Source organism: Anguilla anguilla, chromosome 7, assembly GCF_013347855.1.
Source record: "Anguilla anguilla isolate fAngAng1 chromosome 7, fAngAng1.pri, whole genome shotgun sequence".
In the NCBI taxonomy this organism is placed as follows: domain Eukaryota; kingdom Metazoa; phylum Chordata; class Actinopteri; order Anguilliformes; family Anguillidae; genus Anguilla; species Anguilla anguilla.
In genome coordinates, this window is record NC_049207.1 from 50514678 (window position 1) to 50540160 (window position 25483).

Below are 25483 nucleotides of genomic sequence, written 5' to 3' on the forward strand. Positions count from 1 at the left end.
AGAGAAAAGCAGAGGTTTTCTCCGACAGATGTGAGCTTTAGCGTTCCTTCAAAGGGGACTGGGGGTGGGGGGGGGAGGAGGAGGAGGGGGAGTGGGAGAGGGTGGGGGCGAAATGGATTGGTAATAAACATGCTAATGTCGGCCTGCTCGAGCCAAAAAAGAGAGAGAAAATGTGAGAGAGAAAGAGGGGGAGAGAAAATGTGAGAGAGAGAGAGAGAGAGAGAGAGAGAGAGGCGGGAAGCTGCCGAGCTGACGCAGGGGTGAAATTTCCCGCCGTCTGCGTTTCCGCCATTCCACTGAGCGATGGTGTAAACAGAGCAGCCTCAATGGAAATCTACTCACCCCCCCCCCCCCCCCCTCCTCTCTTTCAGTAAGCCCCCACGGCAAAGCCAGAGCCCGGTGCGCCGCTTTGTTCAGCCATTTTTAAGAGATAAGGCGGGGGACTCGGCCTCCCTGAGAGGAACCGAGCCAGCACGAGGGGTTCCTACTCAACAGAAGCCAGTTTAAGAGGCTGTTTCATCACTTTCTGGTTCAGGGAGGGGGGTCGTGGGGGTACAACTGCAGGACACCCCCGTCCGCACGGGCCTCCTCCTGAGGTATTACGTCCGCTGAGGACGCAGCATATGTTCTGTCGAGACCACGCGTTTGGCAGATTTTCCTCTTAGCCCTTCCTTGGTTAGCATCCATTAAAATGCACCTAAACGCGTGCTCTCTTGTACTGTTTACTTGCATTTTCCATTCATTCATTCATTCATTCATTCATGGAAACGAAAGTGTGTTTGCCATGAACAGGTAAAAAATCGGCTCTGTATGGATTTGATGCTTTGGTCATATATTTTCATTATTTTAACGGAAACCGATTTTGTATATGCAATTCAACAGAAAAACGTAAAATCCACAACCTGTCGGTGGCTTTAGGAAATTTAAATGACCCTAAAAATTGAGCACATATATTGAGAAACAAAACATAAAATACACATGTGGTACGCTGTTATATTTGAAAAAATGCAAGTTACCTGTTAAGATTTAGCAATTGGCTGATTCCAATCAGTTTTACTTTCACTAAAATGGTTTAGTTAGTCTACCAGAAAATGTGATTCCTAAAAAGTAAAGTCGATAGTACTACAAGCCAACAATGAAAGAACACACTTAAGTAATTTACATATTAATCAGTTAAATGTCCAAGGTTTTTTTTCTTCACCAATTTTGGTGAAGCCACTTCCACACTTTCTACACCTCACAGTAGAAACCTTATCACAAATGAGTTCATTCATTTTCAAACTGAATAAATTAATTTAATAACAAATGAACAGACTGAAGGCCACAGAAACGTGCCCAGACAAAAAAAAAATGCCCTCTTTGATTCTCTGGGTGAGAATAATGCACATAAAGTCCTCCAATACAACACTTCAACGGAACGACAACTCTGAAAGACAGAAAGAAAGAAAGAAAGAAAGAAACATAAAGAAAGGCGCACACAGAAGTGGTGGAGGTAGAAGAAGAAAAGGCGTTCGTCTTACCTGATTGGCTGGCGGGGTGAAAGAAGTTTTAAAGGAACAGAGTGAGAGTTAAGGTTTTTTTTGGGGGGGGGGGTGAAAAAAGAGAACCTACCACGTAAAACAGTGAGTCTCGTGGAAGCGCTTGTCTCTCCAACAGTGTTGGAGGCCACACACTCATAAATAGCTTCATCTCGCGGGGTTCGCAAGGGCTGGATTCTGAGCACAGAACCAGATCCGTCATCGAACTCTATCACCTGCAGGTGCGAGAGACAGGATATGTTAAAGGAGTTTTTTTGTTCACAGCGCACGCCGGACCTCCCACACAAACACACACACACAAGACTTCTAAACCCTGTCTTAATGACTGTAGGTGACATGAAGTGTTTTAGACGTCTGTTAAAACAGATTTTTTAATTTTTAAAATGGTTACAATTGGCTTTTTGGGCCAAATGTAAGCAGACTTTATCTGAAAACTAATGAAGCTTTCAGGTCATCTGTAATTATGTACAGGTTTCAATATGTACCAATTCCACTCCTGCTGGAAGTAGAGCTACACCAAGCAGACAAATCCAGATGCATCACCTGCGTGTTTCACCACATTTCTCCATAATATAACCATAATCCATCAGCATTTTTAACCACATATGTTTATCATATGCAGAAGGGGGAAAAAAAGACATTACACGCACAAATAGTTCCTCCTGTTTGTGTTGGAAAGGACTGCACACAGGCACAGTGCTTAATACTTAAATGCTTCCAGACAGGATGAAACGTATTACAGTGCAAGTCAAGGCATTTCGTTTGCGTGCCAATTTCACTGCAGGTCTCATATGAATTCATATAAATTTTTATCATGTATAATATAGATTGTATTCTTTGGAACAAGAGGATAATTCCAAGGATTCCGTTGCACTGTTTTGCCCAAATTTAGAAAAAAGTTCTGTCATTCATATTTTAACAGGCTCTACATTTTTTTCCCCACGATGCATTGTGGAATAGGTACATAAGTAACGGAGTACAAGTACACGTAAATAAATAAGTAGATGGAACAGAACGAGAACAGACATCTGGATGTGAGTCCGAGGACCGCAACGGACGGTCGTTTTATGACAAAGTGACGGACAGGACGAAAGACGAGGCCTAGCCCTATCGGACAAAACGGACGACACACAGAACGTTACGGTTACTGACACAAACGGGCGTTCCGTAGTTTGTTCCGCATGCTATATACTCACTGTTTCTAGAAACGCCTGGGTAACAACTCAAGTTTAAGTAAGGAAAATACAGGTACACACCGCAGAAATAAACACCTCCATCTTACATAAGCCACACATTGGATAGGAGGGGAGGGGAGGGGGTGGGGGTGGGGGGCGTCGGAGGTTGTGCAGGTCATGTTAAATAAACAGCTGAGTTCATGGCTGAGAGGGAAAGAGGCTATGCAGTTCAGCGGCACAAACAAAGCCGCCTAGTTCGAGCGGGAGGAGCGGGTCTCTGGTCTCTGCGGGGGGAATGAATTTGTTAGTCATGAGAGCGTGAGGGAGCGAGGGTCGGCCATGCCAGGTTTGACCCCGTCCGCGAGGCGATGGGCGATGGGCGACGGGCGAAAAAAAAAAGGCGCGTGCTCGCCATTCGGGCGCATGCATTGCCGCGAAGCGCCGTAAACGCTGATAAGATTAGATCGCTGTTTGTTAGCGGCCGTAACAGGAAAAAGGCTCGGGCCCCCTCTTTTAGCCGAGCCGCTGCTGAATTTAAGCAGGCGAGGAAAGCGTACAAAAAAAAAAAAAAAAAAAAAACTGCACAATGGGGTCTTGATGGAACGTAGCGGAAATTAATAGGAATCTTATCAGTGTTCAGCAATGATGTGTTATTAATGGTGGGAAGCCAAAGCCGAGATAAAAATCAAATATCCAGCCAAATAATAAAAGAGGCATGCATTAAAAAAAAAGGCACAAAGCCAAGGAGCTTCGGACCACGTGACGCACTGCGAATCTCGTTTCTCCTTTTTTTTTTTTTTCCTTCGCGCGGCGAATGCTGTCGCTCGGCGGAAAGGCAGGCAGAAAGGTCACATGACGTTGCCGCAGGTATCTGCTCAAAGACAGCTCTTTTCATTGCCGAATCTGCCCCCCCCTGTATCTCGCCGTACTTCCTTATTAAAATCACGCATGTAAAAGCCAGATAAAGTGATTACTGGAGTCGGCACGAGCATCGCAGTGCGCACGCGTGGTGGAGGGATTATGGGAAAGGGCCAAGCACTTTGCAGGCATTTAAATGTCGAGCATTTTACATCAGAACAATAGACCTAATACCTCAAATCGCTGGTTGCTGACTTTCTTCCCCTTCTTGTTCCAGACGATTTTGGGCCTTGGGTCGCCCGTGGCTTGGCAAATGAACGAGGCTACCCCTCCTTGTACTCCCGTCTGGTCGTTAGGGGTTCTTAAAAATTTTGGTGGTGCTGGAGAGAAAGAGAGAAACAAAAATAAAGATTATAAGCATTCAATTTAACATTTCTGTCCTTGGAATCATTATTTTTCATTCTCAATTTATCGTATGTGTGGTTTTGATGTTTTTAGCTGAACATTTTAATTCTGATGTAACAATGGCTACTGGTAATTGAAAGCAATGGAGTTCTAGAACACTGACGTAGAATTCTGAAAAAAAAAAAAAACATTCCAAAAACCTTCTCTTCAAAGGGTTAACTCATTGTCTGAAAATATATTTCATGATTTAAGTCTAATTTCTAAATGTATCTGCTGATGATCAGTATGTATTCACCATGATTGGAGAGGACCATAAATATTTTATTACCATTGTGATGTGGCATAATAATTAAGTCCAGGTCAAATCTTCCCATATGAATTTATAGACTGGACGCATAAATTAAATGGTCATATCATAAGAAAATAAATCACTAAGCTGTAGCATAAATAGCCATAAATTTGAAATGTTAATCATTCATTTGTTGATTGAACTCACGTCCAAAAAAAACAAAATGTAATTTCCCGAGAGAAAAATACTAAAGGATACACTGCATGTGCGAATCTGACTGACATTCAACAGTCCGCCGGCGTCATTTGACACATATTTTGTGTAAAAATCCCACATTTTTAACACCACTGTACCTCCCCCTCAGATTTCAGAAGGACGCCCCCGCTTTTCTCAAGATCGCCTCAGTCCGACGACAGCTTGGCGATAATTGCCGTGGCAACGGGACCGGCGTGGATCGGCGGCGAGATGGCCCGGAGCGGACGCGGCGCGTCAGAGCTGGCCGACTGACAGCTCGTTAATGTTCTCCGAAGGGACGGCGCCGCTCGCTTCTGAAGTCAACATCTGCGCGCCGCACCACAAGAACGCCGTGGCAACGCTGCCTGGCCCCCTCCCGCCGCCGACGCCGCTGTTTCGGCTGACAGCGCTGAGGGGGAATACCCACAGTGCATCTCACTACCCTTAAGACACGCCCCCTGCCCTCTGGTAGATGAAGAAGAAGAAGAGGGCGGGACCTGAGCAGGTAACAAATGCCTTCTCCGTGCAACCTGAACTCCGTAAATAAGAGCAGCGGTAGGAGAATCTTGGATTCTGTCTCCTCCCAATGAATCAAACATATTTTCACTCATCAGTTTGCGTTGACTTGCTTCCGACTGGCCCCGACTGCAAAAGTAGGGGGAGCCTTGATTGAGTCTGGGTTGTGCCATTGGCTGAAAATTAACAACTGGTCCCTTTTACTGGCCTATGGGTGAGTGTGCTGGAGAAGAACATGATCTCATGGAGAGAGAGAAAGAGAGAGAGAGGGAGAGGGAGAGCCATATGGATGGTAATATTATTTTCTGAGAATCATCCTCTCATTCTCTCATTCTTCTGATACCCAGCATCTTAACAGAATCTTACTACCTACTCCATCACTCATGGACTCCTTTTTCCTGCTCTCTAGTTTCAATATCAATCTTCTGTGGTACTTCCTCACTGCCAGGTTCTGCCTGAGTGATAATTCTAGTTAGCCCCACCCCTTCCCCGCATCCCCACACACAAAAGCCTGTCGGAACATTACGAGCCGTTTAATAAACAGTCATTTATTTTTCTTCCCCCCCCCCCCCCGACTCCGATGTTAAACTGTGTCCTTCCCACAGACAGTCAGCTCGGCGAATTCCGACTCCACAGATGCTGGCTTAAAATATTACGGCGCTATCCCCGCAGATTACCGAGATCAAAATGAGGTGTGCGACTCCATCTGTTCCGACACGCAGCAAACGGCTGGAGTTTTATTAATCATTTCAGCGAGCCGTTATGGGGCCGTGTAGCCGTTGCCACGGGAGCCGGCGCCGCGACTCGCCGCGGCGAGAAAAAGCCATTTATCCGGCGGGAGGGCGAAGCTCCGCCCCTTTCCTTCCGCCAGCAGGGCCGGGAGCCGAAAAACGGAGCCCGGAACCGCCAATTAGGCGGCCCGAACCGCAGCTGAAATGGACGAGAGCGACCGAGCAGCCGCCAAAGCGACCGGGCAGCCGCCAAGGCGAATGAGCCGTCGAGCGCGTTTGCGTGCTCGCACCCCCGTCTCGCCGAACCCCAGGGGCATGGCCCGTACCCGCTCAGGCCCGGCGTGCCGCGGGCGGCCGACCCGAGCTCTGGCCCCGGACCCACGCTCTCTCGTCTCGGAGCTCCTCGGCCAGGCGGACGAGGGCCGGCGGTTCCGTCTGATATGAAACTGATAGGCCGCCGTGCCGCTAGCCGGGAGGCTGTTCATCGCCCCTCTGTGCCCACTGGGCAGTGATTTACGACGATGGTCTATTCAAACATCCACTACAACAGCAGCGGCCACTGTGGTATGGAGCTAAACAGAGGCTAAGGCTTCATAATATCATTTTAATAAACCTCCTATTTTTAAAAAAAACCAGGGCACACACACACTCACACATACTTTCACACACACACACACACACACACACACACACACACACAAGTGGTTAAAGACGGGAAAATTAAAGAGCAAACAAGGAAACGTACTTTGGTACACCATAAGCTTCGTGCTGCATACTTTACCTCTAAAATAATCCAGCAGAGCCAGTTTAGCCCTGCACCTCTAAAAGCACCCCGTATCCAATGTCAAAGACAGCTACAGTATGGAACCTTGACCTAAACCACAGTTACCCAATCCAACGGCAGAATGCTAGCACTGCAAATTCCGCACGTGCGCGGAAATATTTAGGGTGGCCACGTCTGGAATGTCTGCGATAGACTGGCGGCCTGTCCGGGGGTGTATTCCTGCCTCTCGCCCCAATGCATGCTGGGATTCGACTCTGGCATCCCCCGCGACCCTGCCCAGGATAAGCGGGTATAGATAATGGATGGATGGATGGAATGTCTGGAATGTCTCACTTCATAAGTGGACGGTTTAAAAAAAAAAAACTGTTGGGAATTGCTGATATTCAGATTTGCACGTGAGATTCAGTCATCTTGGTTAGTTTTGCTGCGGCTATATGAACATCGTTTTCATGGTGTCATGCTGCCTGGCTTTGAAACCGTGACACTCACGGGTACGTGGCGAAAGAGCAAACGATACGTTGATGGGCAGTTTGTGGCCTTTGTCTAAAATTAGAATAATGCGTGTGCTGTTACAGTAGTCTAAGGATTACACTGGAATGCTTTCAACAGGACTGACGCTTTTGCTTCCAATTGCAACGCATATAATAAACGAGTCACATGCACTAGTTAACTGTCCATATGCTGTGCTTTAGCCTTAACGTGATGTTGCTAACGCAATTGCCATGCTTTTATTTTTACCCTACCAGTAAAAGGGATGGCTTTCTGACGCACAAAGAATAAATTCAAAACAATTCTCGACAATGTCTCCACCGATGTTGTACACTGGTCCCATGATGTTATACCAGTTGTGGGTGTGACATAAAAGTTTTTTTTGTTGTTTTTTTTTTTTTTGCAGCCATAAAATCTGCTGTAATGGCATTCGGACATTCAGAGAAAATCCTTATTTACAAGCCGATGAGAGAACAAGCACGACAAGGGGAAAAAAAAACGAAATTGCTTCCGCCTTTGGAAAAATTCGGCGCGTGACCAGGAGAACAAGCGCGGGACACCTGGCTATCGCCCCTCCGCACGCGGGGGCGCGGGGGCTTCCTGAGGGCGGCCTTAATCTACCTGAATTAATACCAGGCCCCCGCTCGGCTAATCCGCCGCGAAGCCGTCACCCGCAAACAAATGAAATGTGTAAAGCCCGTGCGAGCTAAAACGTTAGCGTCGCGCACGGCTCCCCGGGAGCCTGCCGGCCTCGCTAAATTAATGAAAAGGGAAGCTACGCTTCGAAACCTTCCCCTGCTTCTCTGTTCACTTTAACGCGGGCCGACGCCATAGTAACTGTTTCTGAGGCCGACGGACGCAGACAACCTTTCAAAGAAGGTTTCCGGACTTCAGTGGATATATTTAAAAACGGTGATCTTTTTTTTGTAGCGGACAACTAGCTTGCTATTTAAGGGCCCTTTCCCTTTGAACACGCAAGGCGCTCTTTTTTTAACGACCCTCTGACACGCCAGGCTCGCCCTCTCCCTCTCTTTACCTGTCAGTGCTGTGATTCCGGGCCGGTGAAATAAAAGGCAGGAAGCGACTCGGGGGAAAATCTGAATGAAATATTAACGGCGGCCCCCGGAGGACTCCAGCGGGGTTTTCTCTGAAGTCTCCGACCCCACTACGCAGCAGCCCTTGAAAAAGGCTCGGAGGTTGAGGGCAATCTCCGAGGTAAATCTCTGTGGTAAATCCCTGTGGTAAATCACAATGGGAGAGGGCGGTGAACGTGCGGTACTGCAGTTACCAGAACACCGCCGTGCGGGGTACTTACCCCAGACAGGTGAAATGACGTTAAGTTCTCTGCTCTCTGTTTTGAAGGATTGCAGATGATTGCACACATACACAAAAAAAAAGGTAAAGTCCATTTTGAAAAGGAGTAAACGTGGAAGGATCTCTAAGATGGTAGTGAAGAACAGCTTAGAGTACGAGTCAGTAACTATTTTACTTTCTCAGAGCATTCATTTAAAACAATGCCACTGAATGGTTCATTCAGTTTCAAGTGCTTTAATAACGGCCTCATTTTCTCTTAGAATATGAACTTTTTCTCAAAGGAGGCTCGTAAGGAATGAATGTGCTTTTACATGAAAGACAATCTGGGAAAATATTATCAGCTCGTAAGGACAGAGGAATCAAAGGAACATTCAAAGATGTCACTATGTTCATTTTTCGGTCTTTTAGCAACTAGACATCTAAGTTACAATATTGATTACCTCGTTCAACAAAATTGACACCAAAATGGATTTAGCCATTGGTGCTTTCATTAGCAACCTGACAAACACAGACATCAGACAGTACAGAAAACCCAGTCACTATTCTAATGTTAATGGGATCATCAAGATGCATAAGTCAGCTTTAAAAAAATCCTACAGTGTAGGCTATGCGTTATTGCCTAAACAAAGTTATTACATGTATAGAATTTCTGAAAGCTAGGAAAATCTGATCTAGTGAAATAAAGAGAACAAAGCCATCCAATTACCAGAACATGTTTCGGTAACTAAGCTTTGACAGGAAGAAGAAAGTCAGACCTTCAATAATAAATATAAGAGAGAAGCACATTGAATGAGACAAATATAACTCATTGTGATTAAAAGTGGAATGAAGTTTCAGGAGCGAATAAAGGACATTTTTCACAAATGCAACACAATTTGGAATAAAGAAATCCCTCATTTGATTAAAAAAAGTATCTTTTTGAGAGGCAGTGTGCATTATTTATCTATAAACCTGCAGCTGACAAAATCCTGCTTCAAGTCAAAACACGTTTTTACAAAAAGAAATTTTATTTTTATTTTTATTGAGACGCAAATTCACAAGAGCTATGGCACAGTTAACTGAAAAAAAGGGACACGCAGGACCACCCTCACAAACATTTGGCATGTGTTCTGCTGTACGTTACTGATTAGAGTTTTGCACGGGAAGAATATAAAAAAAAAAAACCGAACAGTAGTTTGCATACAATGAGATACAATTAAAGTGCACAAACTCCGCTGCTTAATTATAAGCATTTTCTGTTTTGCATAACACGTTCAATGGTTGCGAGCCTTAATTAGAAATGCACCGCTTGTTGCAATTAGCGATTACGAGAGAAGGGATGCAGTCTGAAGGACCGTTAATTACGGGATCAGGAATCGTACATTAATGCACTCGGGATGTTTAATAAAGTACAGTCCTGCCAGGCGTTCGCTGTCGATATTTCAGCGCCTGTCGCGCGTAATGAAGCTGGGAAACACGGCCCCACCTCGGCCCCTCGGATCCCGCTCCCGAAAAGCTGGAACAACAGCCATTAGGTGAAGTTAATTTATTAAAATCGTGAGGAGAGGACTTAATAATAAAGCGAGGATTTCCATTATCTCCCGAGCAATTAATAATGCTCACATTCCCCCCGTTGGAATGGCCGTTAATAGGTCAAAGCTGAAAGCGTATGATTCCCCCCCCCGTACAAATTCAATGGGACTTTTCGCAGCGCTAGTCAGGCTCGGCTAGTCATGCGTCAACAGCGTTGCTGGGCAGGCCCCCACCGGCCCCCCGGCCCCCAGCTCCCAGAGCCTAGAGCCAGGGTGATCCACACAAAGAGCGCCTCAGAGAGCATAGATAATGCCCCTGTCCTCCGCTCCTCCGCTCCCCTGCTCGCTTGTGCAACCCCAGGACACGGTGGGGTGGGAGAGACCCCAGCCAGGGGTGCGAGGGGTGAGAACAGCAGATCATGCAGTGGGCTGGGAGTGGGGGGGGGGACACAAACCAGGGGGCCCGATAAAAAAAAGGATTTTTCATCTTCGCTGAGTGACGCGGCACGCAAAAAAAAGCATGCCTGGGAGAAAAACAATCGGCCCAGAAAGCAAAGCGTAAGGCCTTCTGTGAAAGCACTCCCAGCCGTGATACACCTCTCTCTGTTTTACAGGTACACCGATTACCCGGAGACGAGCCCTTAAAAAAAGCCCCGCTCCACGGGAGAGTCACAGGTCACAGGTCCAATCAATGGGCATCAGAGTGGAGCTCGTTTCGCCCAATCGCGCTCGGAGCTCGCGCCGGTGAGAAAAGCGGACCTGTAAGTACTCTCACCACCACCTCGCATCCCGCTGACCTCATTAACCGTCCACCAGTTTCAGAGCGGCCTTTTCCGACCGGAGAGCACAGGGACTGGGGTGCCCTTAAACATCAACGTAACGCTCTCCAAACCTCAGAAACACAGGCCACAGGCCTACTCTTCCCACACCTGCGTTTAAGGTGCCAATCAGATTATCACAGGCAAAAAAAAAACAAGACAAAAAAAACACCCACAATGCATTGCTGTACTCAGGATAACCGCGTTGTAGTGGATGTGGCACACTGTACGCAAACAATGCAGATTCAGAAACTGCACGTCGCATTGCTCTGTTTCAAAGGGAAAAGAGTGTTTCCTATCTTCGCACGTCTCACCGGGTACGAGTTGAAGGAGGGACGACGTCTCGCTGGGCCTGGCAAACGGAGGAACTCCGGCACGCTAAACACCCCGGTGCCAGTTCCAGACGGATCAGAACAGCCAGCGGAACAAACTCAAGATGCACCAGAAGTTGAAAAGCTGCGATACACAAGGCTCCTGTACCAGTTTCTTTCCCCCCCCCCCTTCGACAGATGTCTCACTCTATGACTATACATCAACCGGCACCTCCCGCGGGACACATTAGGAACCGGTGGGGGGGGGGGCTGAGTTTGCCACTTAATAAACCCAGCACACAGATGGCGCTACGCTCAGCCCTCCCGAACGCTCAAAACGAACAAAATGAGAGCCACAGGAGGAGCTTCAAAGGCCTCCCCTTCATCGGCAGACATTACGGAACAGCGAACAGTCTTACGCCGGGGACCCCGGAGCGTCAGCGTGGGGCCCAGTCACAGCAAACGCGTGAGAGGTACCACAGGAAGGGCCGGGGCACGCGGCGTACCTCACAACATCGGCGCACGATCAGACAGCCGGCTAAACGTGCTAAACGTGCTAAGCGCTAACTTTATTTCAGTCAGGACTTGTAGATTTATCCATTTCAGTCAGGGCCTAATCTGTCATTTCTGTCAGGATGCCCCATAGAAATATAATGCACTGCAATATATTGTATAGATATATTGTGATTTATTGTAAATATGTAGACTATATATTAACTAATAACTATGTTTGCCCGGAGTATAAATTGCAATGTAAAAATATATTGCACATATCTGAAAGTGGCTCTAATTTTGTATATTTGCATACTGTAAAGTGTTGCAAAGTATTTTGTGTTCATATATTTACAGTTTAATCCACTCCAGTAAAGGGTGGACACAGTTTGCCATTTCTCTCAGTGTAATTAAGCGGTGCTTTTTTGTCGTTCCGCAGAAACAGGGTGTAAAATTGTAACGGTGAAAATGCTGAAATCGTAGCCGTGGAGAAGATCTCGAGCCGAAACGCTGGATTTGGTCCAGCAGCCTGGCGATTTTCTCCAGTAGGTGAAAATAACAGAGGGAACAGATAAGTTTCTTTAATTGTGCGCTTGCTACTCCTCAGTAGTCTCCGCATTATGTTTGCAAAAAGTTAATTATCTGATAGGACACACAGCAGCTGCAGCCGACACAAATACCCGTCGGTTCATTCAGCTATTCACCGTGCAACAGAACATTCCATTAAATAGCAGCGTTATCACAGGATGCGGCAAATAATTATTTTATAATTGTTGTCCGTAAGCTTTAAGCTAAGTATTACATCGTACGATTGAAATAATTGAGAATTAATGACAATGCAAAATAGCAGACTGGATGGAGGACTCAATAAAAAATAAAAAATAAAAATAAACATCCAGGAATACTGTATGAGATCAAATTGTAAAACTTCACCAAAACATGTTTAAAAACACAAATTAAGTCATTTTTACATATCCTCAAACAGATGGATAAAATTATTCTTGTCCTCATGATAATTACTTTAGTTTATTACTGACAGAGTCAGTAAAAATTCTCAGTCTTTGTTTGTATGCTGGATATATGTGGCAAATGAAAATACCATGCTTGGGCAGGCAGGGCCCATTTTCAGTTAGACTGTCAATTCATCTGACACTGACATCTAACGGGAGAATTGAAATATTGATAATTTTCATATTTTCTGTTATATATTGGTGCTGTACTAATTTATATATTTGATATAAACGTGTTTTACTATCAACTGTGGGGTGAGATCATCATCATCATCATCATCATCATAATCATCTCAGGCATAATTATGGTAATAATAGTAATACAAAACAGAAATAAGCTACAAGACTGATGAAACCATCAGGCCAATAAAGCTTGGAAGGCATCAATGAAAAGCCTTCACACACACACACACGTTTCCCCACACAGGGGTCCATTGTAATTTAGTGAAATTGGAAAACTGGGGAATTTTACTCTCCAGGTAATCAGCATTTGATTACTAATGCCTGTTAGAAAGCGGCAGCTACCTTTCAGTTCATATCTCCATTGACTATGCAGCAGGCCCGACATCCGGAATAAACATGATGACTACTGAGCCTCTCTATGGCCCTACAGGTAAGACAGAGCAGTGTCAGGTAATCCTGGTCTAGATGTTAGCCTGCTCTCGCTGATACCCGAGCTTTGGAAAGTAGCTTTGGTACTTTGAGAGCGTTTGACACACCGGCTCAATCAGAATCAGGCAGTCGGGAGGCATAACAATGAACGCCAATCCACCGCAACGCCTCATTTGTCTCAAAACCCCCGGAGACAGCTTGGGTGAACTAATCCCAGACACTGAACTTGAGCTCAATGAAGGTGGACTGACGAGGTTAGAATCAGTCCATCGTCAAAGGGAAGGTTACAGATTTAAAGAAGAAAAGCCCTTCCTTGAAAGAAAGAAAAAAAGACTCGAACGACACCTAACTTTTTTCTGATCTTACTTTTCAAAGTGATACTCGCCCTGGTTCGGTCTGTCTCTACACAGCTTGCAGGGGGGAGAATAATTGAAAGGAAGTTCCCGGACAAAAGTGACCTTTTATAGGCCATTAATTTTACGGCCCTCCGGAAAAAAAAAAGAAAGAAAAAAAAACTTTGCTCGTGCCGCAGCTTCAAAACCTTTTCACAGTAGAACACCCTCATAACAACCCGGACACGCAATAAAACCCGCCCCCCGACAAGGGCGAAGGGCCCATCGCTGCTTGTGTGCGTTTCATTGGAGCGCTGGGACCCCCCCACCTCCCCTCCGTCCTTCGGGATGAGCGTTAACACACGGGGGGTACGGCCAAAGCCCCCGAATCCTGGCCCAGGACTAGCCCCGCCGCTACATCGGCTACAACTGGAGGGCCATCTGCTTTTCCCTGCCAGAGAAGCGTCAGTACGAACTTCCCGACTAATAATAACTTGATTATTTCCTATCTGGCAAGCTGAGTCTTTCCTCTTGAGTTACTGCACGTCAGGCCAAGCCAAGGTCAATCTGAAACACATAGGCCTATTCCTTCGCCTCCACAAAAACACATCCCGAAACATCCAAATATTTCCAAAGGGAATTAACTAGCTTTTTTTTTTTTTACAGAGGTGAAATTGCACAGTAGGCTACAACTTATTTTCAATCTTCCTTCATTCGTACACTAACAGAGACTGGACACCACTGGGAAAACAGCGTTGTATGAGCTGAGATATGAGCGTTCAGAAGACACATGCGCCCTTGGCTGACTAGGAAGACTATCACTTAACTCCGAAAACATACTCCTAATTTATAGATTTTAACCCTTCACTAGAATCCCTTGTACAACACTTTGGATTTCAATGATAAAGACTAATGTGCATGCATCTTTAGGCAACTGCAATAAGATAAATTGGGGGGGGGGGGGTTTGATCTTAAGAAGCAGTGAACAATTAGCCACGGTGATAGATTTTGTTATTTTTATGCATCAAGGAAAAGCACATTTTTATCCACCAAATAATCTCCAAACATAAGGTCTATGCTGACTTAAAATGAGTCCATAATGCTGGTAACAGTCTGATTAAAACAAGAAACAAATCAAAAAAGTAAGTCCCTTGTGAAGAAGTAGGAATTTATTGCAGCGAGCAAAAATGTTGGCTTGTTATCTGAAGTTCTACAAAGCTAAACTCATTTCAAAATGCTAATATTTAACAACATTATCAGTAACATGCATCAACGTAATACAAAATAAACTACAAAATATATTGGAAGAATAAAAATGATTTTCAAACCAAAAATTTCTGGTTAATTTTGACTTCATTTTACTGGTCAACAGATGAACAGTAAAAGAGGAGGGGGGGAAAATGCAAAAACATGTCTGCTAGCAGCAGTGCAATGCCACCACAAACAGAACCCTGAACCTCAAGAGGCCTCATTAAAATAATGCTGGGAGTAAGGACTTAATGTGTGTGTGTGTGTGTGTGTACTGTTTATGTGTGTGTGGTGTATGTGGTGTGTCCGGAGTGTGTGTGTACTGTGTGTGTGTGTGTGTGTGTGTGGTGAGTGCAAAGTGTGTGTGTGGAGTGTGTGTGTTTGTGTGTGTACTGTATTTGTGCAGCGAGTGTGGAATGTGTGTCTGTACTGTATATATGTGTGTGTGTGAGTGTGTGTGTACTGTATATGTGTGTCTGTCTGTGTGTGCATGTTCTTTCACTCTGTCTTTTTCATATAGCCTCTTTGTCATCCATCAACAGACTCAGAGCCAATATCTGAAGCAAATCAAAAGTAGCTGCTGCACTTGAGTTCAGCCAGAAGGCAGGTCACTGGGGACAGAAAGGTAGCAGTCAGCCTGTTTTCCGCGCTGTTACTCTAATTGCTCCTTGATATCAGATTAAACATGAGCACAAGCTTTGTTCATATAAATGCTGTAGTTTCAGTCCGTTTATCTGTTTACCACACTACGTTTTTAACAGGGTAAATGAGTAAGACATAAAGTGGAAGACATATTAAACCTTCTACTAAATATGCCCCTTTCAGAGGAAATAACCCTCTCGCACAAAAAACAAGTTAGCCACATTAAATGGACCTACTCTTATAAACTTCCTAGTTTTAATGGCTGCAGTTAATTTTGTCCATGAATATTACTGCTCCAACCAGACTAGTCATCTGTTGAGGGAAGTGTACACACAGCATCATTGGCTGGTTCTTTGTGGCTCTCACAAGCAAATCTAACAATCGTGTTTTTTGTAAGACAGCATTACTGGCTTGTGACTAATGGTCTGAAAGCCTTTTATTAATTGTTTTGACTTTTATTTATTTATTTATTATTCATTCAAATGAAGAAGTTTGCATATTCATTCGCATCGGACTTATGAAAAGGAAACGCTGCGGTCAGTGAAAGCGTATGTGGCATTATCTTATATAGCACTGCCTCCTCCACTCAACACGAACGACAAAAACAGAATTTCGATGTTGAAAAACGATGGAACACGTCCAGGCACAAACACCTCGTCAGTCTGCCCTCCTTCTCTTCACCCCACCTCTCCGGAGCTTTTACCGAACCCAAACACCTGATACTCTTTTTTTTTTTTTTTTTCCAGAGCCCGCGGTTCTGTTCTTCGCCGTTGATCGCACAATGCAGTTCAACCGCTCACCAGAGTAGTTCTGCTCTTGTTCGTACAGCTTGGTTTAGTGTTCGGTAGTGCAGTTGAGTTATAAATCGCAGCTCCACTTCTTGCGCTCTCTGTCTCACTCTCTCTGTCTCACTCTCTCTCTCTCTATCTCTCTCTCGAGGCTATACTTTCCCCTCTCCGGAGAATTACTGCAGTTCGATCCCTGATCTTTGCACTTGTGTTTTCATTGTATGTCCCTGTGGATAAGAGCATCTGTTAAATGGCACGAGAGATAGAAGGAGAGAAAGAGAGAGAGAGAGAGAGAGACAGAGAGAGACAGAGAGAGGGTGAGAGAGAGAGAAAACTGGCTACCATACAGATCAACAGGGCAGATACAGGGCAAAAATAACATTTAGCATTTATGCCTTTCCGATTGCGGAGGCTAAAAAAGACGTTCCAGCAGCAGCAGGTGTGCGGGACCTTTGGAAGGCCGTTCGGATGGGGAGGAATACCGGCTTGGCTCAGAGTATTTTGGTCGATCTCCCTGCGTGCAGCAGCAGCGGCTGTCTGTGGATAATAGCACGTCTGAGGACACACCGCCGTTCCAGAGAGAAAATGACTGTGCATCTGCTGGCTGCGCTGGCACAGGCTACTACTGCTGTGCAGTTCCTCACTGTTGTGTTTACAGCAAACCGACTAGTGTTCACTATTATAACAACAATATGAATATAGTATTATTAACAATGTTAATATTAATGACAATGATACAACTATTAGTTATTAAATCCACTAATACTATCAGCAAAACAAAAGCTAAATAGTAGTAATAGTAGTACTAATAATAATAATAATCATCATCGTCATCATCATCATCACATATTTGAAAGGTTTATGCACAGAACCAGATATACGTGTTCTGAGCTCACACACATGAATGGAGGGTTGTATTCTGAGTTATCGTCTACACAGTAGACATGCATGCACGCACTCACACACGCACACACACATGCACAAACACACATACAGTGAATACACAATACACACACACACACACAGTACACACACATGCACACACACAGAGAATACATGGACGCACACACGCACGTACACACACACACACACACAATCAGACACATATACAGTGCACGCACCATACACACACACACATGCACACACACACGGGAACACATTAATCTGCCTGTGAAACGGCACACTAGGAACGGCACAGGGTACGCAGACATTGCGCAACATGGGGAGAGGAGCGTGCTAAGGACCCATGGCTCGCCCCTCCGTCTGCCTGAGTGCCTGCTGTCCTCGGGAGCTTTGGCTTCCCCTCTCCAGCTGACAGAATCAGAGAGGGGGGGGGGGGGACAAACAGACAGGCGCCGCGTTTCGAGTGCAAACATTTGCAGCCATTAACGGGTTCCCTCTCCGCTCCTTCTCTCCCTCTCTCCTCCTCCTCCTCCTCCTCCTCCCCAAGCTCCCGCCTCGCGTCGTCTCCGGCGAGCGTTCCGCTCTCAGCGCCGCTCGCTCGGCAGACGACGCCAAGGCGAGGAGCTGGAAGCCGGAGATTACTGAACTGAATGCCAAAAAAGAGCTGACAGCACCAACACTGGCAACCGGGAAGAACAAAAGGCATCGGCCTAGACGCTGTGCCTCTCAGATTTTATCAGTGTGAAACCGTAGGGCTGAAAACAGAACTACTACCATGATTTTCACTGCCATGACGTATGGTAAACAGCACTTAAATACTATACAGGAAACAGCTTCCTTATGGCTATTATCCACCTGCTTAAAAGCACACTTTTAAAGAGATTTATACCACTTCCATACAATATTGACAAATACATTTGTAACCCTAACAGTACTTTCAGAACACTGCTAGCTGTATTAGCATAACACAGACCCAGTACAGAACACTGCTAGCTGTATTAGCATAGCACAGACCAAGCACAGAATGCTACTAGCTGTATTAATAGAGCACAGACCCAGCACAGAACGCCACTAGCTCCATTAGCATAGCACAGACAGAGCACAGAGTGCCACTATCTGTATTAGCATAGCACAGACCCCATACAGAATGCCACTGTGTGAACACAACATAAAGCCAAGACATTGGCAGAATTACACTCCATTCTACAGCAGGGGGAAAAAAAAAAGTCAAACACTCCAGAGACAAATCAAGTCTGTCAGCACCGTAGTTTATACGTTCATGAATATTCACTCGAAGTGCAGGGCGCACTTCAGTCAGGACAATATCTCCAGTTTAATAAGGTTGGGCGTCCGCACGGATGTTAAAGTCAGTTTGACAATCGACGCCGTTGTAACCAGTATAATCCATGGCAGCAGAGCACAGTTAAGCCGCAGGGTTCTTTAAATGGCCCAGGTTAGTGAAAGGCAGTGTGTCTTATAAAACTGTCTGCGATGGGCTACCACGCAGAAAAAATACTTCTCATTTACAACAGTTTTCACAAAATGGTATAGTAAAAAATATACATATATATAAGCTAGTACTACACACTGAATTATTTAGTGATCACATCACAATTGAATGAATGGTGCATATTCTACCTAAAGTCTCATTACAGCCTTTTTTTTTTACATTTAGCACCTACAGAAATAAACAGTTAATTGTGAAACAGACTTATTGACTTTTTCCACCTTCAAAAATATCTGAATGGAGAAACTATTTTACCCGGAAAAACTTTTAGAAAGTTCTGAGCCCCAAAGTCAGGGCCTGATCTCTATTAAACGGAAGACTGCTCAAATACTTCCCCGTCAATGATATTATTTGTGAACAGGCAGATGGATCGCCAGACAGCAAATCCTTGAGCTCAAATGGATTTATACAAAACCATTCAACAGGGGCATCCTCAAAGATGCATTTTTTGTGTGCTTTTGTTAGATCACTGAGCAGCACTGACCATGTTTCTAAGAAACACTTTTTTTTTCCATAAACACAATGAAGTGGGGGGTGGAAAAGGCCAATGAATTACAAGGAGAGTGGAAATGAGTTATTTTCAATTACAGTCCACGCATTTCGCGGCGGACCTCAATCACACCTCGGCTGTATATTAATTCTGAGAAGAACCGACAGCCGTATTATGTCAGGCTGTCATGTCTGACAAGTTTGGTGTAATTGGATACGAGATTGCGAAAAAGATAAATTACCAAATAAATAAATAAATAAATAAGTAAGTAAAATAATAGATGTTCTGCCAGCAACTGTTTGACACGGAAAGTTGGACGCACGGCGTGCTCTGTGTTAAAGAGCATCACACCCGGCTGAAGTCTTCATCTCATCAAGCACCTACAGAAATAATTATATTGAAACTGTCAGAAGCGTCACGTTCCCCTCGGTGTACCAGCGCGTGTCACGTCCTGTTATTTCCACAGAACCAGACGAGCCTGTAATTTGGGCCCGGGATCTAACAGAAGGAGATTCGGGGTTAATCGGGAGGGGAAAACGTAATCCTCGCAATTTAAATGACCCCAATGACAGCGGTACCTCATTGTGCTCCTGAGCAAGTTAGCGGGGGCACAGACAGAGGGCAGATTTTTTTAACAAGGGGAGAGGAAGTTTGCACGTCTGAGACGCTTCCAGCCCCGACGAGACGCATTTTTTGAACGTCACCGCGGCTACCGAAACCAACAGGAAGCGCTGCGAGCGCCGCGGCACTCTGGGAAAGGGAATGGAAATGACCTCTGAGTCAACAACTCCCTTAATGCAAACTTGCAAAAAAAATAAAATAAAATATGTGGGGTGAAATAATTTGAATTTGTGTTTATGTTTTGCTTTATCCTTTTTTTTTTTTTTTTTCCCCCGTGGAGGAAACCTTGTATGGCGTTTTATTATAAAATGTATGTCGCCCTTAAAATTGCCGGGAATGATTCCTGGGTTGCGTGAGAAGGGCCGGTCTCTCTGAGGGACATTAGCCGACATCAATGTGACTAAAGGTAATTTTACTATTCGGGCCACAATTTGCATGTAATGAAAACAAATCGTGCGCTACAGAACTCGCACAGAAGACTCCATTATAAGTCCGCAGCCCCATGATCGATTATTTCAAATGCGTTCTGAGCGAAAGCCCCACCGGACGAACTTCACTTTGGACGGACACCCCACCGCATGCGCGCCTGTCACGTCAGACTCTCCCGTTCGCATTTCGCGCTACGAGACAGAAGGCTTTCTCCGGCGCCTCGACACATTCCACAAAATCGTTTTCTTTTGCGAGGCGCGGGCTGGCAGAGAGGCGCGGGGGAGGTCTCTCATTAATCACTCGGCCCGCGCGACGCCGTCGCCACCAGTCATAACGCGCTTTTCTGAAACTATTTTCCCAGCTGCCCCCCTCGCGCACCGGACCGCTGGAGCAGGTTCGGAGGAATCGGGTTCCATTTTCGAACCCGTCCTCTTTTTTAGCCCGCGGTCCTCACCGCTAGACCGTTGCCATTTATCACTCGGGATCTGGCTGCCGTTCGCCCGAACACCCCCCCCCCACCCCCCCCCACCCCAAACGCCCCCCCCCCGCCGACTGTCGGCCATTAGAGAATCTCCGCGTCACCCGGGCCAGATCGTATTTCAGCCTCCGTCTCGACATTCATCATCTTCTGTCCGACTCCCACCTCCGCCCGCGCGCGAATCCCCATCGCTGTCGGACCGCTTAAAAACCAACCTTCTTCAAGCGCTAAAAATAAATAAACAGATAAATAAAAAATACTAAAACATTTTTTTAACAAGCAACCGAATTAAAAAAACAACGGCAGCAACAATAGGACGCGGAGAAAATAAATAAAATCCATAAAGGATGTCATTACATCGCCAGGGAGAGAGAAACGCAGATGGCGAACAGGAAACAGCGCGACATTCTGGCACCGTACCGCCCCCACCCCCACCCCCCTCCCTTCTCTCCAACACCCCCGCAAGCGCAGAGAGGTAAATAGCGACACGGTCTGCGTTTGCGTTTTTTTTGTTTTTTTGGGTCCATTTGCACCCTCGTTGAAGGCCCAATAAACATCAGTCCCGTGTTGCCTGGTGGCAGCTAGGCGAAGGGCTGCTCTCAGCGTCCCAGCGTAGGACCGAAATTGCGGAAATCCATCCTCCCCAGCCCCGAAGAACGACATCCATAAACACGGCCGGCGAGACAAACTCTGCGGCTAATACGTCCTTAAACTAAATCAGGAGTCTGTTTGCCGAGCTCCTAGCGATTAAGGGCCATATTTCAACTTAGATTCTGCGCTGACGGTAGAGACAACTCTGTTCTTGCTCATTAAGGACAAAGCAGGAAAATGAACAGCGTCAAAGCTATTTGCCTTTAATATTGGACAGTATTGAGTTGATATCGGCAAACGTCATATGAGCAATAGCAAGGAAATTATTAATCTATATCAATCCCAGGAAGACAATTTAATTATTGCCTTATCGATATTTCCGGACTTTGTACAGCTGCAGTCCAGTAATCTCTGGACAGATTTGCTTTAGTAAGAGCGAAAGAGAACGTGGAGATCAGCTCAAAGTCGAAACATGACTACAAACACAATTCCAAAATGTTTTCACCTCATTTTTGGAGTACCATTTTAAGACCCACAAATGCACTGGTGACCTGAATTTGTCTGGGGATAATACCCGTCACAGCAAAGAGAAGTGAATAGATGTCCCCGGTTCATACTCAATAATACTGTGCATGAAAATTACAGCTTCAATCAGGTTCTTCTTTAATAATGTCTAGTGTGTATGCCTAATATGAATCCCCTAACAGGGCATTATCATCGTTTTCAAAATAGTGCCATTCAGAATTATAAAATAAAAATCTATACCTCAAAGTCCCAATAGGCTATACAACAGGTATCAATGAGCAAACTGTTCGTAAGTTGAGTTGAGTTAAGTTGAGTATAGCAATCTTGCAAAGCAGCCAAATCATTGATGTAAAATTATTTGGTAGTTATTAGAATAAAATCATTGACGTTTTTCTTTCAATGCCCACAGGCCTTACGATTTGTTTGAAATAAAAAAAACAGTTGTAAAATAGCAGCTTTCTGAAGAACCCTGTCCTGTGCACGGCAGATTAGTTGAACACTGCATAATTCATCAAATGTCTTCCGGAAGCCAGGAAGCAGAAGACCCAGCTATTGTCAATCTGTTCTTTTTTTCTCTTTTTTTTTGTGTGGATGACAAAAATGAATGTTGAGCAAATCCCTCTAAATGCTGACAGGATGCACACAAACGCGAAGAAACGTTTGTGCACAAATTACTTTTTTTCCCTTCTGCCATCATGCTGCAATCCCCCTCTCCAGATGAATCTGTTTTTCTTTTTCCCTTCATTGTTTGTTCTGTCCGTCCGTCAGTCATTCATAAAGAAAATGTCTGTTTGCTTTTTCCGCGAGCGTTCGACTCTGCCTGTCGAACCCCGTACGTCTTCCTTCAGAAGAAAAGCCCAGTGGATTCCCCGGCTGACAGGTTTGCCGTGGCCTACTTCTCAACGGATCAAGAGAATTATTCTTAATCCCGGGGTCCCTGTCACACACGTGTCCGATGCCACAAATCCATTAGCGCACCGCGGCGTGGACTGATGCTGTTTAGCATCCAGCAGGACGCTGCCATGCAGAGTTCAAACTCCACTACCCAAGCCAATGCTCTGGAGATGGTATATGTTTGGTATTGTATATGAGAGGTTTTTATTTTTCTTCTTCCCCCCCCCGTCTCTGAAGAGATCAGAGCATTAACCAGAGCAATGTTTTACACCAGGCAGCCAGCGGAGGATGAGTCCCCCCCCCCCCTCGCCCATAGCCGGGTTCCTCCCGAGATATCTTCCCCACAGGGAGTTTTTTCTCGCCATCGTTTGAGTGTTTTTTTTTTTTTCCCCACTGGGGATTTTTTTTTTTTTTAACCTCACTGCTTGCTTTTTTTATGGGGGGGGGGGTGGGGTTCTTGCTCAATTCTCCTTTGGGTACTCATAAAGCGTCTTTGTGACAGTTCACTGCAAAAAAAAAAAAAAAAAAAAAAAGCGCTATACAAATAATAATGATTTGACTTGACGGCTCATCTCGGCTGGGTACATTACTCTCCACCGCCAACAGGTGGCGTACTGTCCATCTGCCTCCGGGGTCAAAAGCGCGCGACTCCAACCCCATCTCACCAAGTTGAAATTCGCTCCTGCCAGCTTGTTTTCTTTGCCATTATTCTTGCAGCGAGCTCAAACTCCATTTTGTTCTAATCACCCTCCCCTTTGCAGATGGCGGCATTTAGTTCCACCGTTCTGAGGCACAGAGGAGGCCCCACTGTTTACACTGTTGATATGCTTTTACCATTTGTACCCAGTGAGAGTGAGATTATACGCTTCATTGCAGAGCACCAATCATATTCTCCTCCCCACCCCCCACCCCCCCATTCCCAAATATGCAACCGCTGCCTTTTTACAGCTAGCTTTGGCTAACCGGCTATTTATTGTTTCATTTTTTATTTATATCTCTTCCAAATGAATCGAGCGCCGATGCATTATTTGTCGTAAACGTTTCCACCGCCAAATTAGACACATTTATTTACTTCCGCCTGCGTGCGAGGAGCCTAATTGAAACCTGAAGCCGTTTGACTTAATGTACGGAAATCCCATTGTCAATACCCTGCAGTGCGTTTCCCTCAGCTTCATTATATCACACAGCATATGGAGCTGCACACTCTTATGAAGTAATGCTGCCTGGATGCCTGCAATGATTTACTATGATTATGCACATACTGCATGCTCTCTTTCTCTCTCTCTCTCTCTCTCAGTGTCTCACTCTTTATCTCTTGCTCTCTTTCCCTCGCTCTCCCTTTCTCTATCTCTTGCTCTTGTTTATTCCCTTGCTCCCTCTTATACTCTCTCTGTCTCTCTCCCTCCCTTTCTCTCTCTGTTACTCTCTATGTCTCTCACTCCCTCTCTCTCTTACTCTCTGTCTCTCTCACGCTCTCTCTCCCTCTCTCTCTCTCTCTCTCTCCTCGTGCCATTCTGTACAGAAGGCGGTCTGTCTGGCAGGCCATCGCTCTGACAGATGAGTGAGTCTGTCGGAGTGTGACGTTCGGCCGAGTCTGAGGGAGAACAGCCCTCAGGACAGCTGATGTGGAGGTAATCTGATTCATTACGTGTCACTCACCCGACGGCTGCCGGCTCCGCCCCCCAGCGTCTCTCCCGCCATTAACGCACATTAAAGGGGGGGTTTAAAAATAAAAAGATAGCATGCGCTAAACAGACAGCGACTCGAAACAAGGAAATGACCTGCTTTCCTGTCTCAGCGTTCAGTTCAGCCATAAACAAACACCGCGAGCTGCCCGTGAATCTTAGCCACCATCCCAGGCCAAATGTGATGTCACATCCATGCACCAATGAGAATGCTTTAGCTATGAGACACAAGCAGGCTCAGGTTACAGAGAATGTGCTCCCTCCGTTAGCATGCTGACACAGCACTGCTATTAGCACGTTGACATTAGCGCCGCTATTAGCACGTTGATATTAGCATTCCCGTTAGCACATTCCTTTAGCACGTTGACATTAGCGCCGCTATTAGCACGTTGATATTAGCATTGCCGTTAGCACGTTCCTTTAGCATGTTGACATTAGCGCTGTTGTTAGCACGTTTCATTAGCCCGTTGACTCGACCTAAGCTCAACCTTTTTTGGGGCGCACAGAGGCGGGACTTCCCTCTATTCTCATCGCCTCAGAGAGGGGAGGGTCCTTGCGGCACACACACACGCTCTCATTTCTAACTCTTTCCTTTCCTTTTACCTCACAAGGTATGGCTCTGTCATTGCAAACCAGGCTATGTTTGCCTCCGCTGTTCATCGCGACGAAGCCGCCATTTCCGGCGAACGCGCGCCACGCAGTCTCTTCACCCGCTACGACGCGTCGCCGATACTCGAAGCGGGACGGCTGTGTTTGCCGGCGCCGGCAGCGGTATCACTTTGCAATGAGCGCACACGTGTGAGCACCGCGGGGGTTTAATGGCCAAACTGCACTCCGTCTTCTCTGGACACCTACGCTCCGCCGCGCTCTCTCTCTCCGAAAACACGGGTAATTAAACGGTTCTGTGCAATAAGAGGCAACAAATCACGCAGTGTGAAATTACCGTCGCGCGCGAGGTAGCGGGAAAGCTGACTTGGTAAAGAAAAGGGCTGAAATTCCTCCGTCTGAATCTGAACAAGAAATCCTTTCATCCACACATGAACAGCAGCACACACACACACGCACACGCACACTGTACACACAGACACACAGACACACGCACACACACACACACACATGCACACGCACACTGTACACACAGACACACACACACACACACACAACACATTGAGGAGACTCACCTTTTACATCACCTGCACACACATACACACACACACATGCACGCACACATACACACACTATATACCAATTATATCTGATCTA

At 45.8% G+C, this 25483-nt stretch overlaps 1 protein-coding gene across 50 annotated transcripts in view; it reads right to left on the reverse strand.

Annotated features, from left to right (window-relative positions):
- Window positions 1–25483, reverse strand: part of LOC118232176 (receptor-type tyrosine-protein phosphatase delta) — a 234927-nt gene that overhangs the window by 84628 nt on the left and 124816 nt on the right. For 28 of the 50 annotated variants that reach the window (XM_035426912.1, XM_035426876.1, XM_035426910.1 and 25 more), the window contains exons 3-4: window positions 3806–3951; window positions 1612–1753 (exon numbers count right to left, since the gene is read on the reverse strand). In XM_035426912.1, the coding sequence (XP_035282803.1) occupies window positions 1612–1753; window positions 3806–3951 (288 nt within the window). Of the gene's footprint in view, window positions 1–1611; window positions 1754–3802; window positions 3952–25483 lie in introns of all 50 variants that reach the window. The other 22 variants (XM_035426883.1, XM_035426884.1, XM_035426872.1 and 19 more) reach the window with 1 other exon arrangement.